General features: G+C 50.5%; 1 protein-coding gene across 3 annotated transcripts in view; it reads left to right on the forward strand.

The window, feature by feature from the left end:
* The window catches only part of Polr3b (RNA polymerase III subunit B), an 82,226-nt gene that overhangs the window by 5,751 nt on the left and 54,544 nt on the right, over positions 1-21,931 (forward strand). The window contains exons 4-12 of one of the 3 annotated variants that reach the window (XM_063255500.1): positions 79-143; positions 2,513-2,588; positions 4,125-4,225; positions 4,599-4,696; positions 6,018-6,135; positions 7,085-7,193; positions 13,335-13,457; positions 17,357-17,476; positions 19,181-19,315. In XM_063255500.1, coding sequence (XP_063111570.1) covers positions 79-143; positions 2,513-2,588; positions 4,125-4,225; positions 4,599-4,696; positions 6,018-6,135; positions 7,085-7,193; positions 13,335-13,457; positions 17,357-17,476; positions 19,181-19,315 — 945 coding nt within the window. The remainder of the gene's footprint in view (positions 1-78; positions 144-2,512; positions 2,589-4,124; positions 4,226-4,598; positions 4,697-6,017; positions 6,136-7,084; positions 7,194-13,334; positions 13,458-17,356; positions 17,477-19,180; positions 19,316-21,931) is intronic. The other 2 variants (XM_063255501.1, XM_063255503.1) reach the window with 2 other exon arrangements.

The raw sequence follows: 21,931 nt of genomic DNA on the forward strand, positions 1-21,931 counted from the left end.
GCAGGGCTGGCGCGGGCTGGGGTGCAGTGGAGCGCGCGGAGCGGGTTGCTCACTTTGTCCCGCGCTCCTCCCCGACAGATAAAGAAGATCATGAAGGCCAATGAGAAGGTCACGAGCGACGCCGACCCGATGTGGTATTTAAAGTAAGGAAGGGACCGGCTGCTCTGCTTCCTGCCCTGCTGTGCTCAGCTCTCTGATCTGTTACTGAAGGGTTCTCTTGCATCTCTTCAGTAGGGCATTGTAAAGTGCGCAGGCTTAGTGTTTAATTGGCAAACTGAGAAGTAGAGGTGTGACAGGTTAAACCCTCAGGTTGTAACTGTGTTAAGCAAGCTGTTACTTACAGTAATTTTAGACTCACACAAAACTTGCAAAAGCAGCAGAGTCCCCACGCGCGCTCCCGGTCTGTGCTGAGTGTGCTGTGCCAGGGGAAGCTGGAGCGGCTGCCCCCTCCCAGCGCGTCCAGCCCTTGGCCGGTGTTTGCACCCATGCCCATCGTCCTCCTAGGGTGGGTCAGTGCCCTGGCTTCTCAGTCTCTGCGGTCCGGAGCCCTGGCGCTCGCCTCACAGTGCCCTTGTCAGCTGCCCTGCGCGCCCCCCACCGGGGAGGGGTGTGTGTGTGTGTCTGTGAGCGTGTGTGTGAGCGAGCGATCGAGCGAGCATGCGGCCGGCACTGGTGCACCACTGGCTCTGCCCCGGCCCTCCTCCTGCTCGGAGCCCTTTCCATCCCTGAGTTTATCTCCCGTACGTTCTCTGGTTGAGGTTTGGGCGCGTGGGTGTTTATTTGGTGCACTGGTTATAACCTGGTGCCCGTGCTCTTGCGCTCCTGGACGCCCTTGACTTTGGCCATGGTGGATCCTCAGGGGCCACCTGTGTCCTCTCCACAGCCCCATTCTTCTTCAGTTCCTCCTCCTCCGGGGAGCAGCGGTTGCCAGCCGGCATTCGCTCTGCCCAGGCTGGGAGTCAGCGTTTGTCCCGGGAGCCCTAGGTCCTTGTTTTTTAATTTACTTATTAATCCGTACATGAACTCCAGGGGTGGAATGCACGTATGTGTCCTGAAACGTGTGCACATACACACCTGTGTTTCTCTGTCCTGTTCCAGCACCGCAGAGTCACCGTCACCATCTTTGTCCACAAGAGTGAGAAATCTGCAGTCACCTTTTTAGTTTTTCAGCCCCACCCTGTGCAGAACTGCAGATCCTTGGCACACTCCTCTGAGAGTGGTGGTCACGCTACGGTGTACAGTACCCATGTGTGCCCTCTTCCAGCACTGAGAGCCGAACCCGGGCCTCACCCTCCACCACAGCCTTCCTTGTCTTAGTCACTTTCCTCTTGTTGCCGATGTCCGGAGGTAGAGGAGGAAACGGTTGTTTAGCTCAGTTTAATGAGGTTCAGTCCACAGGTGGCTGGTTCTTAGGCAGGGTGGCACATGGCGGAGGGGCAGTAGTTCAGGCTGTAGAAGCCAGGAAAAGCAACAGAGCACGGGAGAGGGCAAGTCTCTCTGCCCCTGATATTTATGCAGGCTGTCTGACCCAGGGCCGGAGTAGCGCTCACACCCTGAATCCCTGCACCCTTAATTCTAGCCTTGCTCTACAAATTTATCACATGCTCTGGATTCAGCTCCTCTGAAAAAGCTCCATCTGAAAGTGCACGAGACTTTGGGGAGACGATTAGAGCCCAGCCATAACAATCCTCAGCTATTCTTTTTCAAATCCTTATTTTGGGGCTGGGCTTCCCTAAGTTACTAGGTTGCTAAGTTGCCCCGGCCAGGCTTGAACCTGTGATCCTCCTGCCTCAGCTTCCCAGATTACTGGGGTGGCAGGTGTGTACCAGTTCCTTTCCCTCTCGCCTTTTTGGTACAGTTTTGTTTCTCTTTTAATGTAGTAAGGTTTGTGTTCCATGTTGGGTTCCCTACGTGCTGGTAGATTTTTCCTTTTTATCGGTACCGGGGATCGAACTCACAGCTGCCTGCTAGCAAGGCAGGCGCTTATGCCGCTGAGCTAAATCCCCAGCCCCGTGCTGGTAGATTTTAATTATGCATGTTTTCAGGTCATGCGAAACAGTTTCTGTCTTAAGAGTCAGGGTTATACAACCAAGTTCCCTCAGAAGAGGGTGGCTTGTCTCTCAGCTCTTCCCACCCATCCCTGTGCGTCCCCGGTGTGTCTGCTCCTCCTTTGTCCCCTGTGGCTTTTTGCCCCAGCGAGCACTTCGTTCCCTTCTCACCTCCTAGTCCTCCTTCCTCGGGTGCCAGCACACAGGCGCACTCTGCGTTTCTCATTACAGATCATTTTAGGAGCTGTCTTTCTAGGAGATTTACAGTATTTTCAAAAGGATACTTTAATAATGTTTTCTCCTATTTGTAAAATTACACTAACATTTCAAGAAGATACCCAGCCATCCTTTTTAATCTGTTGTCCTTGGTAAAGTAAGCATTTGCTAGCGTATTTGAGAGATGCTTGTTTGTGTCTATGTTCTTTGCAGGCGTGTCATGGGTCATGCTGTCCTTTGCTTTTCAGATACCTGAATATCTACGTTGGGCTTCCTGATGTTGAAGAAAGCTTCAATGTAACTAGACCTGTGTCCCCTCACGAGGTAATTGCAGACCATAATGCGTGCTCCCACGAGAGCGTTGAAAACAGGTGATTAAAAAAGAACTCTTTGAAAACAAGCCCATCAAAAGTTAACAAGCACTTGTGTGACAAACCATAAATCCCAAACCTGGCTGCCTCCGAATGGGGCGTGCCAGTGCTTACCTGGCGACGTCTGCAAACAGTTCAGAATGTCAATAATGACACAGCTGGAAACGCTCGGCTTGCATGCGTTTTGGAGCTGAGTGCCGAGTGCTGTTGTGCACTCCCTTGGAAGACGCTGGCACGCTGTTGCGTCGCTGGTTCAGTGCTCATGAGCATACTTGTTGGTGTCTGGAAATCCAGACTGCTCAGTAGCCCGCCCCGGCTGCCGGCCCCACTCTGTGAGGGTCACTGGCCAATGCTCTGGGGTTGGCCAGGCACCGACCGTGCAGGAGGCAAGGGAGGGGGAGCTTGGCCTGCAGGGTGCCGGGAAGGAGGGACACACAGGGTCTGGACGGAGCTGTGGACCAGGTGGGCCTTCAGATTGGCTGAAAGCAGATTCTGGCTTTCCCTTCAAGTCTTCCACTTTGTGTTCATAACTGGGAATTGATTCGGGAGGGACCAGAATCGTGTAGATTCATCTGGTTTGTGAAGTTCAGGTGAAACTGAAATACAGTTAGGGAGTGTACAGGGGATGTGCTTGTCCTTCAGCAAGTGTCCAGCGTTGTGGTCACTGCCTAAGTAAAATAAGGGCTGTGGTCATGTATCAGACGGTTTACGTAGATAAAGTTTTACTTTTATTAGTAGTGCTGTGTTTACAGTACTCATCCTGGTGTTATTTAGACACTAAGCACGTAGTGAACGTTTAGTGTCCTGACATTGAAACGAGATGAGACAATGTCCTTCCCCAAGGAGTGCCATCTCCTGTGAAGAAAGTAAAATATGCAGATGTGGAACAGACACTGGGTGCAAACGTGAGTGCTTAACGAGACAAGCGGACACGTGAAGGGGCTGGACGGACTGGGGGTCCTGGGATCACGGTCCCCAGCGGTGGGGTATCGGGATAGGCAGCCTCCAAGCAGATGCATGGTTCGTACTGGGTGAGGAGCTTTGTAATACGGTGTAGTGCATGTATGGAATGAAAGCAGGTGTGGTTTGGATTTGTGTTCTTGGGTGTGCTCTAGTTATTCCTGCTCTGCTGAACCCCCTCTGAGCAACCCGTCCAGCCCCATGCATTACTTCCCAAGGACTGCCTTGCCAGGGAACAGGCTGACTGCTTTACAGGGCTGGGAGCTGATGGCTCTGGGTCCGTAAGGAAAGCATCGGCCCTGGGCTTGTCAGCACTGTCCCTGGTAGGTGGGGTCGAGGGTCCTGTGGCAGTCTAGAGTCTGGACCAACACGAGAAGTCTTCTGCTCCAGGAGAACAGGGGTGAGGACTCCCAGCACCCGCAGCGGCACCCAGAAGCTGGGCCGGGGGTCAGAGTGCAGCACCTGCGCCCTTTCCTGCAGTCTGCGCTCTGACAGCCAGGCCCTCGGTCACTGTGCGACTCTTTTCCAGTGCCGCCTGAGGGACATGACGTACTCCGCCCCCATCACAGTGGACATCGAGTACACCCGAGGCAGCCAGAGGATCATTCGCAACGCCCTGCCCATCGGCAGGTGAGGCGTGCAGTTGGGCCAGAGTCCAGCCCTGTGCTGTGCCTGTGAGCACGGTCCCGTGGGATGGGGGAATGGACACTGTTTGTGGGTCATTTACACATCGTGCGGGTCAGCCTGGGGAAGACACGGCGTTGTCCAGCAGAGTCCTACCTATTGTTACTGTGGATCTGTGTCTGTAAAGTTGTGGCAGCTGGGCGTAGTGGTGCACCCCTGTAATCTCAGCACTCGGGGGACTGAGGCAGGAGAACCGCCATGAATTTGAGGCCAGCCCTCCCCGGGCTGGGTTCCGGATCTCCGGCCCCCAGTGTGCGTCCGCCACTGCGCTATGCTGAGGTGTCGCTCTCCCTCTGTTCCTGGTGCTCCGTGTGAGCAGGATGCCCATAATGCTCCGAAGCTCCAACTGTGTCCTCACGGGGAAGACGCCGGCCGAGTTCGCCAAGCTGAACGAGTGCCCTCTGGACCCAGGTCTGCGTGAGTCCGTGCTTCCTTCGGCTCTCTCCGCTTGGCCTTTGTGCTGCTGATGCTGTTGTTCTGTCCTCCTGTCTTTCCATGAATTGATAAAACTGTGTTTATAAAACATCAGAAATTGCCTTCAAATGTATCAGTTAGTCCTAAAAATACCTTGTTTCAGATTTAAAATTTTAGTACCTCAAGTTCTGATTTATTGCTGTGTTTTATTAGTACATTCTTCCTACCTTTGCTCAGTATTTTATTATGCTTAAAATTTAGGAACAGCTGGGTATGGTTTCTCATGTCTGTAATCCCAGCATTTGGGAAGCTGAAAGGGGAGAACTGTCACAAGTTCAAGGCCAGCCTGGGCTACATAGTGAGTTCAAGGCCAACCTGAACTACATAGTGAGACTGTCTCAAAAACCAAATAATAATAGTAGTAGTAGTAGTAATAGTAATAATAGTAATAGTGATAACTAACAGTAATGTTTTTAGGCCTGAGAAGATTTTATCTTATTTCAAGCTGTTTTAAATGTAATAAAGGTAGAAAAAACAAACTTTTTTATTGTTTAAATTTTTAAAAATTGTCATAATTATTTGTAGGCAACTTCTTTTGTAAAGTTTCAAACTTAACACTTTACATTTCTCTTAATGCCTTAATTTGTTTCACATTGATTTACTTTAAGTTCTAATTGGGTTAACCTAATTTGCACAGAACTAGACTGATGTAGTCTTACAAGGTTTGGGGAAGAAGTAAAGAAAGAACTCTACTAGATTCTAACACGGTATTTCATGAGTCAAATGCATTGCCGTGTATATTTGACAGATAAAATGAAATCTCTTAACTGTGCAAAACATTATATGCTGTTACATGTTTTATTGAACACAAAATAGATTTTCAGGGGCTCCTGGATCAGACTCAGGACCTCACGCTCGCCAGGCACACACTGTGCCTTGAGCTAAATCCCTGGCTTGAACATAAAATATTTTTCGGAAACATAAATTTAGTCTGTTTACTACCGATTTGTTAGAGAACTTAGAGCAAATTTTAGTTTATGTCAAATATCATTCATATTTCTGTACTTACGAAATCTGAAGACTCCTGTGTTTTCACTGACCAGTGTTAGAAGTCGGTGGTGTGTAGACAGGGGTCCCTGTGTCCCCAGGGGTGTCACCACCTGGCTCCTCTGTGTACCGCCCCTGGTCCACACGGCGTCAGCAGCCCTTCCGGTTCGTTGGCCATGGAGCAGCAGCGTGGGGGACCTGCTGAGGAGGACTCACCTTTCCTCGGTCACACTGCCCGAGACCGGGAGGTGAGGATTTTCTTGTTTCCTTTGGACAGGTGGCTATTTCATTGTCAAAGGAGTGGAGAAAGTTATTCTCATCCAGGAGCAGCTGTCCAAGAACAGGATCATCGTGGAGGCGGACAGAAAAGGTGCTGTCGGAGCCTCAGTGACCAGGTATGGAGCGCTGCGGCTCCAGTGTCAGCGGCTGGGGGGGCGAGTCTGTGTGCGACGTGTGCGTGCTGCCTCCTGGGCTGCAGCGATGCGGGGCGGTGCATCGCATCTTTGCAGAGCAGGGCGTTATTCAAGCTGGATTTTCCATGCATTCGTAGCATTAAAGGACTTTTAAAAAAGAAGAGATACAACAGCGTCCTTGAGGTTTTCACGTTCCTTTCCAGTCTTTAAGCGTGAACATAGACTGTGTTCTGCTTAACCTTGAGGAATCACAGCTGTACTGGACAGGTGCGGCCTGACACTCAGGGTAACACAGTCATGTGCAGTCAGTACAGCAGTAATGTGCAGTCAGGCGTGTGTGGCTTGGGTGAGGTGAAGTGGCCGCACAGCTTCTCTTCCAGTGTCCTGGGCCGCACCTGTGGCCGGAGTCCCGCCCTCCATCTGGCCAGGCAGCTAACTATAGTGGCCATGTACGGGTGCTTCCTGAGGGCCAGGGAGTGTCCAGGTCCTCTGTGCCTTTTAATTAGCCGTCCGTCCGCCTACTCCTCCTACGTGAGACCGTGTCCACGGCCTGGTGGGCTCACGAGCACTGGCTGTTGCGGGTGGACATGCCTTCAGCCGTGGCTGCGTGCTCTGGGGCTTTAGAAAGCTGAAGAGGTTTCCTGTTGGAGTTGGCCGGGAGTGTGTGCCCTGCATGGGAGGGACTGAGGCTGTGTGAGCCAAGGTCCCTGGTTCCTGGTGGTGGCCAGCCGACGGCAGGCAGGCAGGCAGGCTCGCTCTGCGCTTTGCCGTCACTGCTCACCGTGTTCTCAGATCACGCTGGAGGCAGCAGCCTGCAGGAGACTGCGTGTGTTTGGGAGCAGGTTCTAGAAAGGGCCTTGCTGACCACTAAGCCTCCACAACCGCGAACCTTGGCGAGGACGCGTGCTGACCGGCTTGGCTGTCCCTGCAGCTCCACCCATGAGAAGAAGAGCAGGACCAGCATGGCTGTGAAACAGGGACGCTTCTACCTGAGGCATAACACCCTGTCTGAGGACATCCCCATCGCCATCATCTTCAAGGTGAGCGCCGTGCTCTCCCGCTGCTTCACTTCGGGAGGGACTCATCGGGAAATGGAAGGGCTAGGGCACGGGTGCTCCGTCAGTCCTTGGCGGATTTCACACTGAAAATAGTGAGATGCAAGTTCCTATGTCTTTAAACATAACTCTCCATTTTTTTAAAGGCAGAAATGTGGAAGTGCAGAGAGGTCTGGGGTGCCGAGTGAGCCTCCATGTCCCTGTGCCTGAGCGTGGAGTTCACAGAGGCAGAGCCGGTCTCCTGCGGGAGCCTGCGGGTCCGGGAGGGAGGGTCGGGGTCGGCAGGAGGGTCCGGGAGGAGGGTGGGGAGGACGGAGGTCGGGTCGGGGTGGAGGATGGTCCTCCTCCCCTCCCGCCCCCCAGCGCTGAGCGCTCTGTGTCTGCGTTGCAGGAGACGGCGCAGGCGCAGTGCGGAAGGCAGGCCGGCTGTCTGGGTGCGGCGCGGGGAGCTGCGAGGGCCGGGAGAGGAGCAGAGAGCGGTCCTCAGCTCTTGTGCGGGCGGGCTGAGGGCACCGACGGGCACTTTTCACCTCTAGTCCAGTGCGAGTTCGGCAGCCACGTGTGCCCGCCCGTATGGTCGGCAGGGGCACCGTGCCTCGGCGTGTCTCAGCTATGCCACGCGTGGGCTCCTAGGGCAGCGGGGCTGGGGTGCCGGGTCGGTGGCCCCCGCGCTGGGTGATGACACGCCACAGGGGTGGAAGGTGAGGTCGGTGACAGTTTAATTGCGGGAGCTCATGGGTTGAGGAGACGCTGGGCAATTCAAAGGATTTCGAGCTGGGTAGCAGCTTCAGAATGAACAGCTCCCGCTCAGTAGCTGGGTGACGGTGGGAAAACAGGGTCCCCCTGGTACAGGGAAGGTGGCCGAGACCTCCCGCCAGGCTGTGCCCTGGCCCGGCCTCGGGCCAGCCGAGTTCCGGGAGTGCGGCGGGAGCCGCGTGCTCTCAGGTCGGGGCTGCACAGGCCCGGCCGTGCTAGCCCGCCGCCCGGTGCCCGCAGCGTCGTAAATGAGGCCGGGCTCTCCCGCTCTTTAGGGCGCTCTTGGGCCCCATTGCCTGTCTGCTTGGTGATGAGAAAGCCTCAGGGCACAGAGCAGAGCGGCGTCGCGTCCCCAGCAGGGGGCAGTGCAGCCCCGCACATCTGGAGGCGCAGGTGGCCAGCGCTGCTTCCTTCACCGGAAATCGCATACAATATTCACCGTCATGCAAAAGAGGATACCAAGCTGCGGGCGAGCATGACACCGGTGCCCCTTTCAGCTAGTGGCAAACGTTTAATGAGCAGTTTCTCCTGTCAAGTCGGTTTAATAGCAATGTTATAAATACATCCATGTATATGGCTAAGCCACGTTATAGGGTGGGCTGTAAATTAACAACCTGCATACTCATATAACCAGTAATTGAGATTTCAAACTTAACTTTGTGAATATAAAATTGACCTTATAGTTTAAAATTTAGAAAGTCACTGGGAAGTGTAGCTACATTTTCATATATTTTCCAGATCTCTCTTTTCTGTAATTTTTTAATATGCAGTTTTATTTTATAGTTAAAAATGAGTTATGACTAACCTTCCATGTCTCTAAATAAGGATGTGCATCACCATTTTTAATGAGTATCATAGAGAAATTGCATGTTTGTGGTAGCATTTATCTCACCAGCTTCCCGTAGTGGGACATTAATTGCTGTCATTTCCCCCAAAGGTTTTGCTTGCATTTGTACCCCCAGCTGACTCTCCCCATACATATGTGGGCACACGCATTGCTGAGGTTTCGAGAGACTTCTGTGCTGCTCACGGAGGTGAATCTTTTTAAGCACTTAGTACAAATGTTTTTTTCTAGAATATGTCTGTTGCAGTCCAACCAGTAGTATATGTACATTAAATGAATTTTTTTAAAAAAAATTGAGCTCAGGTTAATGAACTGTTTTGGCCACATGGTCACTTTGTTAGTCTTGGGGGTGTTTAATCAACAGCTGGAACTTGTTTACTGCCCACTTTAGGACTTCACGCCTGGGAGCAGTGCACAGCACTGGGGTCTTAGAATCAGATCCAGGTGGAGGCCCGGCTTCTCTGCGGATTGCTTCGGGGCCCGGTGCAGGTTTCCTGAGTCTTAGGCAACCACGAAGGGAGAATTCCCTTCACTTCGCTTGGAGCATGGTTGCGGAGCACAGATGAGATGGAGTGGGCCAAAAGAGGCTGCTTTCCCTTTTTCTCAGTTCTCACAGCGTTTCCTGTCGAAGCGGAGAAGATAAACTGGGCGGCAGGACAGGCACATCGTTTCTCTTTTTGTGTTGTGTGGCCCTAACACAGATCTTGACAGTCATTAGGACTTGATGGTTGTTGATTGTAACCAACAATTGGCTAAAAGTGACAGAAGCAGCAGGGTTTCCAGATGACACGCTGAGTCTGAATATGACGGCTCAAGCTCGCTGGGCCCAGATCGGCCTTATTTATGGACTCGATCACTGCAGAGGGCTTCTTGCCCATGAATCTTCTGCTTCCCGTTTTGTGTTCCAGCCTTCCCAGCTGCACTGTGCCGGCGTCTGTAGCTGGGAGTTTTTGTGGGAAGGAGAGTATGGTTTCAGGGCTGTGTTGTTTCTTGGACACCAACTTCGGTGGAAATTTATAATCTTCAAGAAGAAAGCCCCAGACTCAAAGAGGCCCTCGCGGTTCTCTTGGTGTCTGCCAGGGCCACTCTGAGCAGTGAGGAGGAGGCGGGCTCTGTTTCCTGTGCAGAGAGTCGCTGTGGCTCAGTGTTGGCCTTGCAGACGTCCCCATGCTGTTTTCATGCGAGTATCCCAGCGTCTGACTGTCAGGGTCCCCGCCGTCCCCTTGCTCATCAGTGCTCTTTTTCCTGTCTGAGCGTCACTGCTTGGCGATCCAGGAGAAGGCCGTGGCGCTGTATGTAGGGTGCCTTCCCTGGATTTCACTCGGGGTTATTGCTGATTGCCACACTGGGAGGACCTTCTGCCAAAACGCATTCTCTCTGCCCTTTGTTCCTAAGGTTATTATATAGCTTTGACTTTTGACTTATTAGCAGAAACGCTTTCAGATATCTGGAGTACAAAGAGTTCCACATAAAGCTCGTTTTCAGATGTCTAAATTACGTACGTCTGTAAAGCAAAATGGTTGAGCGTTTTGTTCGTTTCCATGGCAATATGTCATGTATTTGTCCCCGGGACTGCTGAAGGCTGAATAATTGTAAAACCAGTTCAGTCTTTGGCGCTGGAGCACTTCTGAGGAGGATGCGACTGAGTTATTGCCCTCGTATTCCGGTGCCCGGTGTAGGAAGAGTTTAGTCCTTCTGAGCAGAGCTCTGGCAGTAACCATGCCTCCTGCACACATGGTGTCATTTACCTTGTGCTTGGCATGCTTCTGTCTCATAGCTTAGATGTGTTTGGGGGCCTGTGCAGCCTGTTTAGATCCATGTTAGACCACTGGACAATTTTTTGCAATTATACAATTACTACTTGGAGTCAGCATCAGAACAGTGACAATCTGTGTTTCCCCTGGGGGGATATTTTCATTATTATTAAAAATAAAGTGAGCAATCAAGTTTATCGTTTTTTTCAGTTGGATTATAGAAATGCAAATTGCTAAAATAATGCAGGTGGCTTTCATGTCCCATAGTATAGATGTTAACTAATGCACAGAGATGCTGCCATTTCTCAGGATTCTGTTCTGTCCCCGAGCGGTGCTTGCTAGTGGCCCCCTGCGTGCTCAGGTTAGCATCTGCTCCACACAGATCTCAGGTAGGGTCCAGCTTTCTCTAAATGAAGAGCGTTGGTTAAGTGTTTTACTATCTGAGACGTTAGAGACACATGGTTAGATTCCATGGCAACTCAGTTAACTCAGTGTTGCTTTTCATCCCGTTGACACCCACGGAATGCTGAGAGCCGGACAGGGGACATTAGCTTTGACTTCCGCGTAGAGAAATTCTGTGTCCCGATGAGGGCTGGCTGCTTGCAGACAGAGGAGACGGTAGAGCTGATGGCACCTGTGTGTCAGCACCATGCAGGGTAGATGCGGCCCAGGGTGCTGGACTTCAAAATGGCCTGGTTTTTGTTCACTCATATTTTTTTGGTACCAGGAATCAAACTCGTATGACCTGGAGCTTGCCAGGCAGGCACTTATGCCCTGAGCTAACTCCCTGGCCCTTGTCCATTCATTTAAAAAAAGTAGAACTTGGGGCTGGGGATTTAGCTCAGTGGCATATGAGCCTGCCTTGCAAGTGTGTGGTCATGAGTCCGATCACTGGTACCGATTAAAAAACAGAACTGATTTTGTTTCTTTTTTTACAGTTGCCATCCTTTTTTATTCTTAATTTGGATATTTTGAGATAGAGTCTCACTATGTACATCGTCTAGTCTGGTCTAGAACTTACTGTTTCAGCAGGCTGCCCCAGATTCGTGGTGATCCTCCTGCCCCAGCTTTCTGAGTGCTGGGATGATGGGCATTGCATTGCTGTATCTGGTTTTACAGCTGCTCTCCTTTAGTGTATGGCATGCTTAGTATTTTAAAAATCTGGTTATTTTTAGATAACAGAATTTATTTCTAGTACCCTTTGAAATAAAATCTGTGATATCAAATTAGAGGCAAAATGATTGCAAAAATTAATGTAAGAAAAAAGTGATCTGTATCTTAAAGATTTTTTTGGTAAAAAAAATTATTCTGGAACAAATAATATTACACATTAAATTTTTTAAAAGTTCAAATACTAAGTGTGATTCCAGAAATTGTTGTATTAATCAGGCATGCTGTGTAACAAGTTATCACACAGTTCTGATAGGGTAGGAATTTGAAGGTTGCAGGCTGCACTTCTGTCTCAGTCTGGCTGAGTTACATGGGAACTAGAGGGCCTGAGCACAGCATCCTTGGCTGTGGCTGTGCTTGTAGCCGGCTCTCCCTGGGTGGCTCAAGTGTCTTCCCACTGGGCAGCCCAGGCACGCGGGAGGCCGGGCGCCCTGTGTGCCACCCCTGCTCTTTGTCCCTAAAAGTGAGTCACCGAGTTAGGATCGTGGTCAGTGGCAGGAAGGTCCAGTGATTGGTGAGTATTTTTCAGACGACGTGCAGGGATGTATCACCTACTTAGCTTCCTCCTGAATCTTCAGAACTTTCAGTAAGTTTGCATCTGATTCTGAAGTATCCAGATCAGCTTCATAGAGCTCCCGTCGTGGGAAGGACTTGTGTGGAATAAAAGTTTTGAGCTGGGAGGGGCCAGCTGTGCTGTCATGCTAGGGAAGCAAAGGGAGGGGAGCCACAGGACCCATGTTGTCCCAGGGCGGCCTTCTGGTGGGACAAGCCCCTGGATCTGGACCTGGATCTGGGAGCTGGGCCCACTCCTGTGACTACAGGGGGTGACCGTCGTGGCCTGTCCTGGGACGGGGCTCCGTGCTCCCTGGGTCCTCTCGTCACAGAGCACTGGGGGTGGCAGCAGGAAGCTCGCCTGGACCTTTAGCTGCTGGTTGAGTCTACTCTGGGAGGAACTTTAATGCCAGCACTAAAATTCTGCTCACTTTAAACAAGCAGTTTGGAGAGGTTTAACGGGGTGCCCCGGGTGGCCACCAGTGCGCTCCAGGGCCGGGGAAGTGAGCCTGGTGCCTGGTGCCTGAAGGAGGTGCCACGTTTCCTCCTTGAGACACTCCGTGTGTTGCTGGACCTCTCTCGGGTCTTCCACCCCTCTTAAGCCCTGAGTGAAGTGTGGCTCGGTACCCCTAGAGTAGTGCGGTAGGACAGCATGGGGTCTTTGAGAAGGGATCGGAGTGACCAACACTTCTCAGCTTGTGAGGAAACCTTTGGGCGTCCGCTGACCCCTCCCGCCCTTGGCTTTCCTGTCTCCTGCTCTGCTTGGCGAGGCCAGGCTCTCCCTCGGGGTCTCCTTTGCGCATGATGAAATGTAGAATAGTCAAACATTCTAGAAGACGGCAGGCACACAAGGAAAAGGCCCTCGAGTGTTTGCTTTCCTGTTCCTAATCAGCGCCTCTGTTCCAGGTCCCCGCAGCCAGCGCCAGATGGCCGGTTCCTGAGTGTGGGCACCAGTCCCTACGAGTGGCACCCATACACAATGCCGCATTAGCATAAGCAAATGTCAGCGCCTCTGCACAAAGCCCACTCCCATCTCTTCTCTCCTTCCAGGCCATGGGTGTGGAGAGTGACCAGGAAATTGTGCAGATGATTGGGACGGAGGAGCGCGTGATGGCCGCATTCGGGCCCAGCCTGGAGGAGTGCCAGAAATCGCAGATCTTCACACAGATGCAGGTGGGTCCCCTGCCTGGGAGGGAGGGTGAGAGGCGATCCTCCCTGCCCCCTCTCATTAGTAGAGGAGGGATAGACAGCCATGGAGCTTTGGTTCTGATACGGTAGCAAGAACTAGTTTATTCCGTGTCTGCCAGGTGGGTTTTTCATGAATCTTTTCCAGTCCTGGGGTTGTACCTGGTGAGTTACATCCCCAGACCTGTTCATTTTTTGAGAGGGTGCCTATTTAGGTTGTCCATGCTGGCCTCACACGTGTGATTCTCTTGCCTCAGCCTCCTAAAGTGCTGGGATTACACACACCACTTCACCCAGCCTTTTTTGTTTTTCAGATTGTCAGTTCAGTGTAGAAGGATTTTTTTCCCCATGTATTTTCTTCTTAATATCCTCTCATGTGCATGTGTGTGTGCGTGTATGCATGTGGTTGGAGATCAAAGCCAGGGCCTCACGTGCTCAACCGGCACGCTGTTCCTCAGCCCGTACTGTCACGTCTATTCTCTACTTGGCCTGCTGTGTGCATCTAGTTGTGTGTGTTCTCAGTCCCGTTTCCTGAATTCCTGATTAAAGGCTCAGACAGCCAGAGAGCTCAGGAGTGGTTCTTGTTGCCACACTGGGTGAATTTTAGGGTCTCAAAGGTGAAGACAGGGAACGTTGGTGTGTGTTAAACACAGTACAGATAGCAGTGCTTCCTCTCAGGAGAAAGTGGGGGCCCTGAAGGCCGTGCTTAGCATTTTAGGCTCATGTGTGTGTGAAGTGCTTTGCTAAGTGCACGGTGCCGTCTGCGTGGCTGCTCTGGGAGGCGGGGTTTCCTTGCTGGGCACCGAAGTGGCCGGCCCTGGTGTGTCCTGTGTGGTCCATATGGCCACACGTAAATTCCAGGCTGCTGTTTCCTGTCGCCCTGGTGGACTATAGTGGTAGCATTCCCACTTGTATCTGCCCCTGTGGACCCCGAAAGCACACTGGTTTTTGATCCTGATACCGTTAGTAGGCTAAGCCATGTGGAAGTATATATAATTCCAAAGCACGAGTCGATAGGGATTATTCCCATCACTGCCTTCTTTTTCTATAGTTATTTCTTAGTGGACTCCAGTAATTGGCTGAGCAGTCTCAGGAAAAGGTTTGGGCTTCATTGGACAAGGACTGTTTGTTAGCCATGAATCTTGGTTACAAACAGAAGTAATATTGTTCAGGGCTTCTGAGACCATAAAGAAACAGCATTGAGGACACCCCAGGGAACAGAAAATCGTGTCTCCCCTGAGAACAGGACTCATGGCTTGGTTTTGGGATCACTGGACTTGAAATCTGCTTGCGCGCCTGCCCTGGAAGGGTGACTGCCCTTGATGGCCCTCTGGCGGCCTTCACAAGATCCACTGTGCGCTGTACTGCAGATGTGGCTGCCCTGTGGTTAGGCAGCACCGAGCACTGTGAACCTGTGTGTGTGAGCGGGCTTACCAGCGGGTTGGGAACTCACAGACTCACTTCTGCTGATAGTCACTAGCAGAACGTTTCAGCTGGCTGAGTGAGCAGGCCGGTGACAAGGTGGGGCAGCATCTAATTAGATAGTTAACGTAGGACAGACGGGTGTCCAGTTCCACGGGAGCAGCCCTGCCTGTGGAGGATCCCGGACTGCACGTCGAGGTCAGGTGTCAGGTGGTGGCGTGGTGGCGGCGCGGCGCAGGCGGTTGGTCCCTGGGCGTGTGTTCTCAGCTGCGGACGTGTGAGTGCTCTGTCTACCCTCCAGGAAAAGCAGACTTGTGCTGGGTTGTGTGATGGAACACACATGTGAAGATTGGGCATTTTAATGGGCTGCTGAAAACGCGCCGGGTTTGGGGTTTGTTGGTTGTGACTGCCTCCTCGTTCAGTGTCTCTGCCATCGCTGCTGTCTGTGGAGCCTTCTGCCTGCACTGGCCGGGAGTGCTTTCCACCGTGGCCAAGAGCTCTGGCACACAGAAGGGAACCGACTTACTGCTGTTACTAGGGGCGTGGCGTGCACTGGGGGCCTCAGTTTGGCCTCCTTGTGAACACATAGGGCTGTGACACCTGCTGTAACGTCCTGGCTGCAGCGTTAGGTGGTTCAAGGGACGGTGGTCTTGTGCCCTCCATCAGAAGGGCTTCCTTGTTTCTCTCTTTCCTCAAAGCGAAGAAGTGTCAGCTTTCCTCCAGGGAATTAGGAGGTTAAAGACTCAATGATGACAGCTCAATCTGGGGACAGCCGAGTGCCATTTCCCAGGATTCCCACCGCTGCTGACTTGCTGTACTCAGTTATGTGGTTACTGTTTACTGTAGCCCAGGGCAGCCAGTGTGTTGAGGGTTTGTCTGGTGTGCTGCTGGCTTCTAACAGGGAAGATCCTAGAGTTGATGTCCAAATTGCATTACCAAGAAGGCTTTCTGGTTAGTTGCAGGCCCAATACACTATTAAGAGGCACAGAGCACGCTTTCAGAGTTCCCGCGCACAGGTGCGCACATGTAACTAGGCAGAGGTGCGTGAGAGTACTCAGTTCTTATGTGCAGAGAGTTTAGAGTAGCAGAGAGAGAGAAGCCAGGCCAGGCCCCGCCCCACGCTCTGCAGCCTGATCCAGGGGTGCATTACACAGGACGGCGGTGCTCCGGGGCTGAGGGCCAGGGGCCACCCCTCGCTTCTGAGGGCTGAGAGCCAGGATTTTAAAAAGTACTCGATGGTTATAAAATGCCAAAGTGTGGTGTCAGGTGTGTCAGCACGCTGCCGCTGCGGCGCTTGTTTCCGTTTCCCCGGTGACGACTGATGCTGACCTGGGGGTGTATACTGGTCATTGCTGTTTTCTTCGTCCAGCAGAGTTCATTTTCCTTACTGAACTGTCCTTTCTGGCCAGTTGATTTCTGTTTCCTGTTTAAAGAAATCCTTGCCTACCCCAAGGTCAGGAACATAACCTATGATTTCTTGTAGAAGCCTCATAGTTTTAGTTTTTATATTAGGCCTAAAATCAACCTGAGTTACTCACCTGGGTGCAAGGTAGCAGCTGGTTATTTTTTTGACTGTATGGACGTTTACTTGTTTCACCGCTGCGTGTTGAAAAGGCTTTTTCTTCCTCATCGAATCGCTTGGGCACTTTTGTGCAAAATCAGTTGACTGAGGAGCCTGAGTTTATTTCTTGCATCCTCTTCTGTGGCCTGTTGTTGCGTCAGTGTCACTGTGATTCTTAGAGCTTCATAGTTGAAGTCAGGTAATGTAAATACTCCAAACTTTTTTATTAAGTGTGTAAACTTTTTTTGCATTGCTGTGTAAATTATGGAATCTTAACTCCAAAATCACCTGATCTTTGTTGATTATATGGCCGTTAGGAGTCTGATTAGCAGTATAGCCTTCAGTTTATTAGAGTTTGTTTTGTCTTAGCAGTGATTTGTAGCTTTTGGTGTACTGGTGTTATATGTTGTGCTTTTAAGAGAAAAAGGTACCATCTCACAGTGTTAGCTCTGGTTCTCTGAGTGAATGGTTAATGGCTGTGTTACACACACACACATACACACACGTGCGCCTATACCTATATTTTTTGAATTCTTCATAATGTCAATTTTATAGGAGGAGAAACATTTTTCAATTAAAAAGGGAGCCAGTGTACTGGGCAGTGGTTATGTTCTTCTGGCATTGATTCATGATAAATGCTGATTTTTTTGGCCACTCCTAGGGCAGCTCTCTACAGCCAGGGCCCTTACAGAGTTCTGCTATTCCTTTCTCTTCCTGTTTTTTTTTTTTTTTTTTGGTACTGAGGATCAAACTCACGACTGTGCGCTTGCAAGGCAGGCGCTTATGCCGCTGAGCTAAATCCCCAGCCCACTCTTCCTGTTTTTTGCATGTAATGTGTATGTGAGTTGATGCTTAATAAATGATCTCCAGTGATGTCACTCAGCCACTCTTGCTTATTTTATAGGCGTTAAAGTACATAGGAAATAAAGTAAGAAGGCAAAGGATGTGGGGAGGTGGACCAAAAAAGACCAAGATAGAAGAAGCGAGAGAGCTCCTGGCTTCCACCATTCTGACCCACGTACCGGTGAGTAACTATTTTCCAACTCTGAATAGTCATGAGTGTGGGGTCCATGGTGTGCTCACAGTCATGAAGACACATTTGTGCTGTTTAGAGCTTGTTACTTAAGAGAGAATTCTGGAGGACCGTAGGCCTTCTGCAACCAGTAGGTTCTTAGTATTCAGAATCTTAGTCCGGTTACCACCGGCACCCGCACCGTCTCAGGGTCCTCTGCATTTGACTTACTGTATACTCACATGGGTGTGTGCACACTGCTACTAGATGTCATAGTTTCAGAGGACAGAGCTGGTGTGTTGTATGTTTTTACAATAAATTCAAACGTGCGTATGGTGCCTTTCCCCTAGGCCTTTACTCACTGTAGTAAAGCATACCTGGGTTATCATTCTAGGTGTGGTTCTCTGTCACTGAGTACAACCCCACTGCAATAAGTACTTTGATTTTTAAGTGCTTTAAGTACTTTAAGTACCTGGACTTTTAGGGTTGACTTGTTTAGCCTCCTTCGCCTGCAGTGAAGGTCCCTGGACCACACCAGCTGGTGACTTGCCGTGTCACCTGATAGGATTATTTCCAAAAGATATGAAATATAAAACAAAAGAGGCCTTTATTCTGAGAACATGGAGAGAGATAACCGACCCCCCCACCCCACTCCAACCCCTGGAATCCGGCTTTCTCTCTGGCGGACATGTGGCCTGGGGGGTATATAAGTAGCCTAAACTTTGGGTAGTGCCATTCGAGATGCACAGGTATCTCATTGGCACATGTTTGGCACCAGAGGCAGATTCCTAAGGATGAGGGGAGATAGAATCACAGGTAAATCTCAAGGGGCGGGGGAGATAGGAGCTTCCTGGTTTCGGCTGAGGCTTTCCTGGCTACAGTGTCCTGTCTGGACCAAAACCCTTTCATCACCCAGCTGGCTCGTAGTTACAGAGGGACCTGGAGTCTGTCCCCCATGCTTTGAAGCAGTGCAGGGTGGGTGTGTTCTGTTAACTTCCCAAGCAGACTGGCTGTGTTGGCGTGGCAGGTGCTGGCAAGAGCCCACTGCTCCGTGTAACAGAGGTGCTGCGGCAAATCAGGGTCACCCTGCCTGCTGAGTGCGCGTGCAGGTCTCAGGACCAGCTGTGGAGGAGGGGACAGGTGAGGCACCTGTGGGGGTGCAGAGGGCTACGTGGTAGCACTCAATGTGCTCCGTGCTGCTGCCCTTCGGTGGCATTTATGTGTCCTTGATGCCCTCCAAAGAAGCAGAAAATTGTTTAAACCTGAGTCCCAACTGAATTTTAAGCATTTTTAGATAACTGGAAAGGTGGTTTGAAACTCCAGAGAGTGGCGATGGGTAGTGGAAGCGATAAGGACTGTGGAGCCAGAGATAGCACTGCTCGGATTCGGGGTCTTACTTGCTGTGATCTTCTGTAGACAGAACCTGGCTCTCCTGAGCGGCAGCGTTCTCCTCCGTGGAGTGAGCGCATGCTGCTTCCTCCGGGGCTCAGGCTCCGCAGTGTGTGCTGCACGCTCTGAGCTCGTGGCAGGGCCGAGGTGTGGGGAGGAGGAAGGGGCGGGCGGCAGCCCCTGTCTGAGGAACCGCGGAGTCCTGGTTGCTGGGATTTACCGATAGATGGGGGCATGTTTCAAGGTTGCGGCATTGGTTCTTTCCTTAAGGCACCTCACTGTTAGTACATGTCGTCTCAGAACTGTCCTGTGATTTCTGCGTGGCAGGTCAAGGAGTTCAACTTCCGAGCCAAGTGTATCTACACTGCAGTGATGGTTCGCAGAGTCATCCTGGCCCAGGGGGACAATAAAGTGGATGACAGAGACTACTACGGAAACAAGCGGCTGGAACTGGCAGGACAGGTGATGCAGCTGTTACATCAAAAAACCTAACTTTTGCTAGTAACAGTTTGATTCATTTTAGATAAGGGAAGAGACATTTGGAGTATAGCATATGTTTACTATAAACTGTCACACATGGTTTACTGTGTCCTAGATTCAAGAATTTAACTCTGAAAAGTCCACATTAATCCTTTAAGTATGTTAATAGCATGTTTCCTAAGTTATAACTTCTCTTCATTCCCCGTAAGGTCAGAAGTGAAATATAACTTTAACCTTGTGCATTCAGTTAGCACCTGTTACGTTCAAGACATTCCCCTAGGTGCCCGGTGTACCACGGGCATGACACGCAGAGGTCCCAGTGCCCTGGTCCCTGGGCATAGCGGAGAGAGGATACACAGCGAGCCCCTGCAGGCAGAGACACACACAAGTAGCTTAGGGAGACGGCCGAGGTCTGTTTTAGTCCTTGTTGATCCGTGCTGTCTTGAAAATATATCCCAGGGGTGTAAAAAGCTTTCCAACTTCAGGTTTCAGACAGCTTTCAATCACAAATTCCCTTAAATGAACGAGCTAGAATACACACCTGGCTTTATTAATGTGTTTTGTTTTTCCTTTGCTTTTAAAGAGTTATGTTGGTGTGATTGTCCCTTGTTTTCTTAGGGTTCACTAACTTTTCAAATCTGTAAATGTGTTTCTTTCACCAAATTTGAGTAGTTTTCGAGCTTTATTCAAATACCTTTTTATATGTTATTTTCTATCTCCTTCTGACTCCAATTACACCATTAAACTTTTAAACACAGAGGTTCTGTTAATGTTTTATAATATTTTTCTCTTCGGAATGGATGATACTTATTGACTCTTTTCAAGTTGCTTTTACTCATTCTAATTCTTTGTTATACTCCAGTTAAGTTTTTTTTTTTTAACTTTTTTTTTTTTAACGGTACCAGGGATTGAACTCATGACCGCCCACTTGCAAGGCAGGTGCTTATGCCGCTGAGCTAAATCCCCAGCCCCAGTTAAGTTTTTGATCTGTGTATTTTGTCAATTCTAAAAAGTCAATGTGGGCATTTTTTTCCCATGGCTTCCATGTCCCTGCTGAGATTTCTTGTTGGTTTGGCTATCACAATTATACTTTTATTTACATCTTTGGAATTTAATGGCCACTTTAAAATCCCTGTGTGCTGATTGTGCTGCCTCATGGGCCCATTCTCTGACTTGGCTTTTCTGAGGACAGGCCATGCCTTTCCACACTCAGAGCAGTGGGGAAGGTGTTGGTGGGGGAAGGCATTCCCATTTGTCAGGATGATCGTGAGACCTCCTTGAAAAATAACACATTCGAAGCCAGCCGTGTCATAAGTTCAGGCTGCACCACATGAGGAGAAGCCAGTGTCATATAGCCCACCAGGCTGAATTCTATCGAGACACACCAGCAGGTGTGGGGGACAGTTAGGCTGGTGGGAGTGAGGGCGCCGTGCGTGGGCAGTGCTGGGGAGAGGTGGGCCTGGGTTATCTGGAGCCTGTAAGTCTGGGTTTATTCACACTGGCAGCTGTTGGTCAGGAGAGTGCTGTGACCTAAGCTGCAGTGTAGACTGCTTTGGAGCAGAGAGGAGTGAGTGGCTGGTGATGGTAGCTGTAGACAGGGCTGCAACGGAGGTGACAAGCTGGCCCTCAGATACCGCAGCAGTTTAGGGAAAGCTGGTGTCTGGACCTCAAGGCTCTGGCAGCGGCCGATGCGGGGTGAGCGCGTCTCCACCCTGTCCGGGTTGAGTCCACGCAAGGACCTGTGCATCACCAGCCCCGGCTTTCAGTGTGTTTCAGTAGGAGAAAGTCCTGCTGTTACCCAAGCCCAGTTTATAAAGTCGGTGATTTGGAGGCCTTAGGATTGGAGCAGGAGGGTGAAGGAGCGATTATCCTGCTGCTTAGGAAAGGAGAATGGAAAGGGGGTCCCCCAGTGCAGGGAAGCCTGGCTTTCTAGACAGCGTAGACACAGAAGGCATTGTGTGGGCAAAAATGTGCCAAAACAATAGCCGCTAATTTTGCACCCCCTGGGAGGGGCAGCGGGATGTGCCTGAGCCTCAGATAACAGTGCGGCCTCCCTCCCCAGGCTGGGCCGGTTCATGGGTTCTGTGTCGCTGCCGCCAGAGGCTCGGTGGGCTGGCCGCCAGCGGAGGTGTTAGCAAAACCTACCGGCTTCAGGCTTAATCTTTTCACCTACCTTTTCTTTTTCGGTAATGTGTTCATTATTTGCTGTGCATTACTCTATTCTTTGTCTGCAAATTTTTTGTTTCTAATACAGCTTGCTTTGTTTGGGTGAGATATGGAATGGCACCAAAATCCGGCACCCTGGAAAGCCAGGGATTTCCACCCGGGACAAAAGAATGCCGTCTTGACTTCAGAGATTGCCTAATCCCAGCTGTTCTGATAATGTAATTAAGGCTGCCTAATGTCTTTAATTTTGCAACCAGTTTGTGTGAAAAGGAGAATTTGGCACTCTGAAGGCTTAAACACTAAATAGCAATCTCAAGACGCCTAATTAGAATTCTCTGACATTAAGCTAATTGGTGAAACTGTATTTCAGCGGCTTAACTTCTTTATTAATTTTTTTAGCATTTTCATTGAAAATCAGTTGATGAGCTGTCA

The sequence above is a fragment of the Cavia porcellus genome, unplaced genomic scaffold, assembly GCF_034190915.1.
Source record: "Cavia porcellus strain 051 isolate PalLab524CR breed Dunkin Hartley unplaced genomic scaffold, mCavPor4.1 scaffold_8, whole genome shotgun sequence".
In the NCBI taxonomy this organism is placed as follows: domain Eukaryota; kingdom Metazoa; phylum Chordata; class Mammalia; order Rodentia; family Caviidae; genus Cavia; species Cavia porcellus.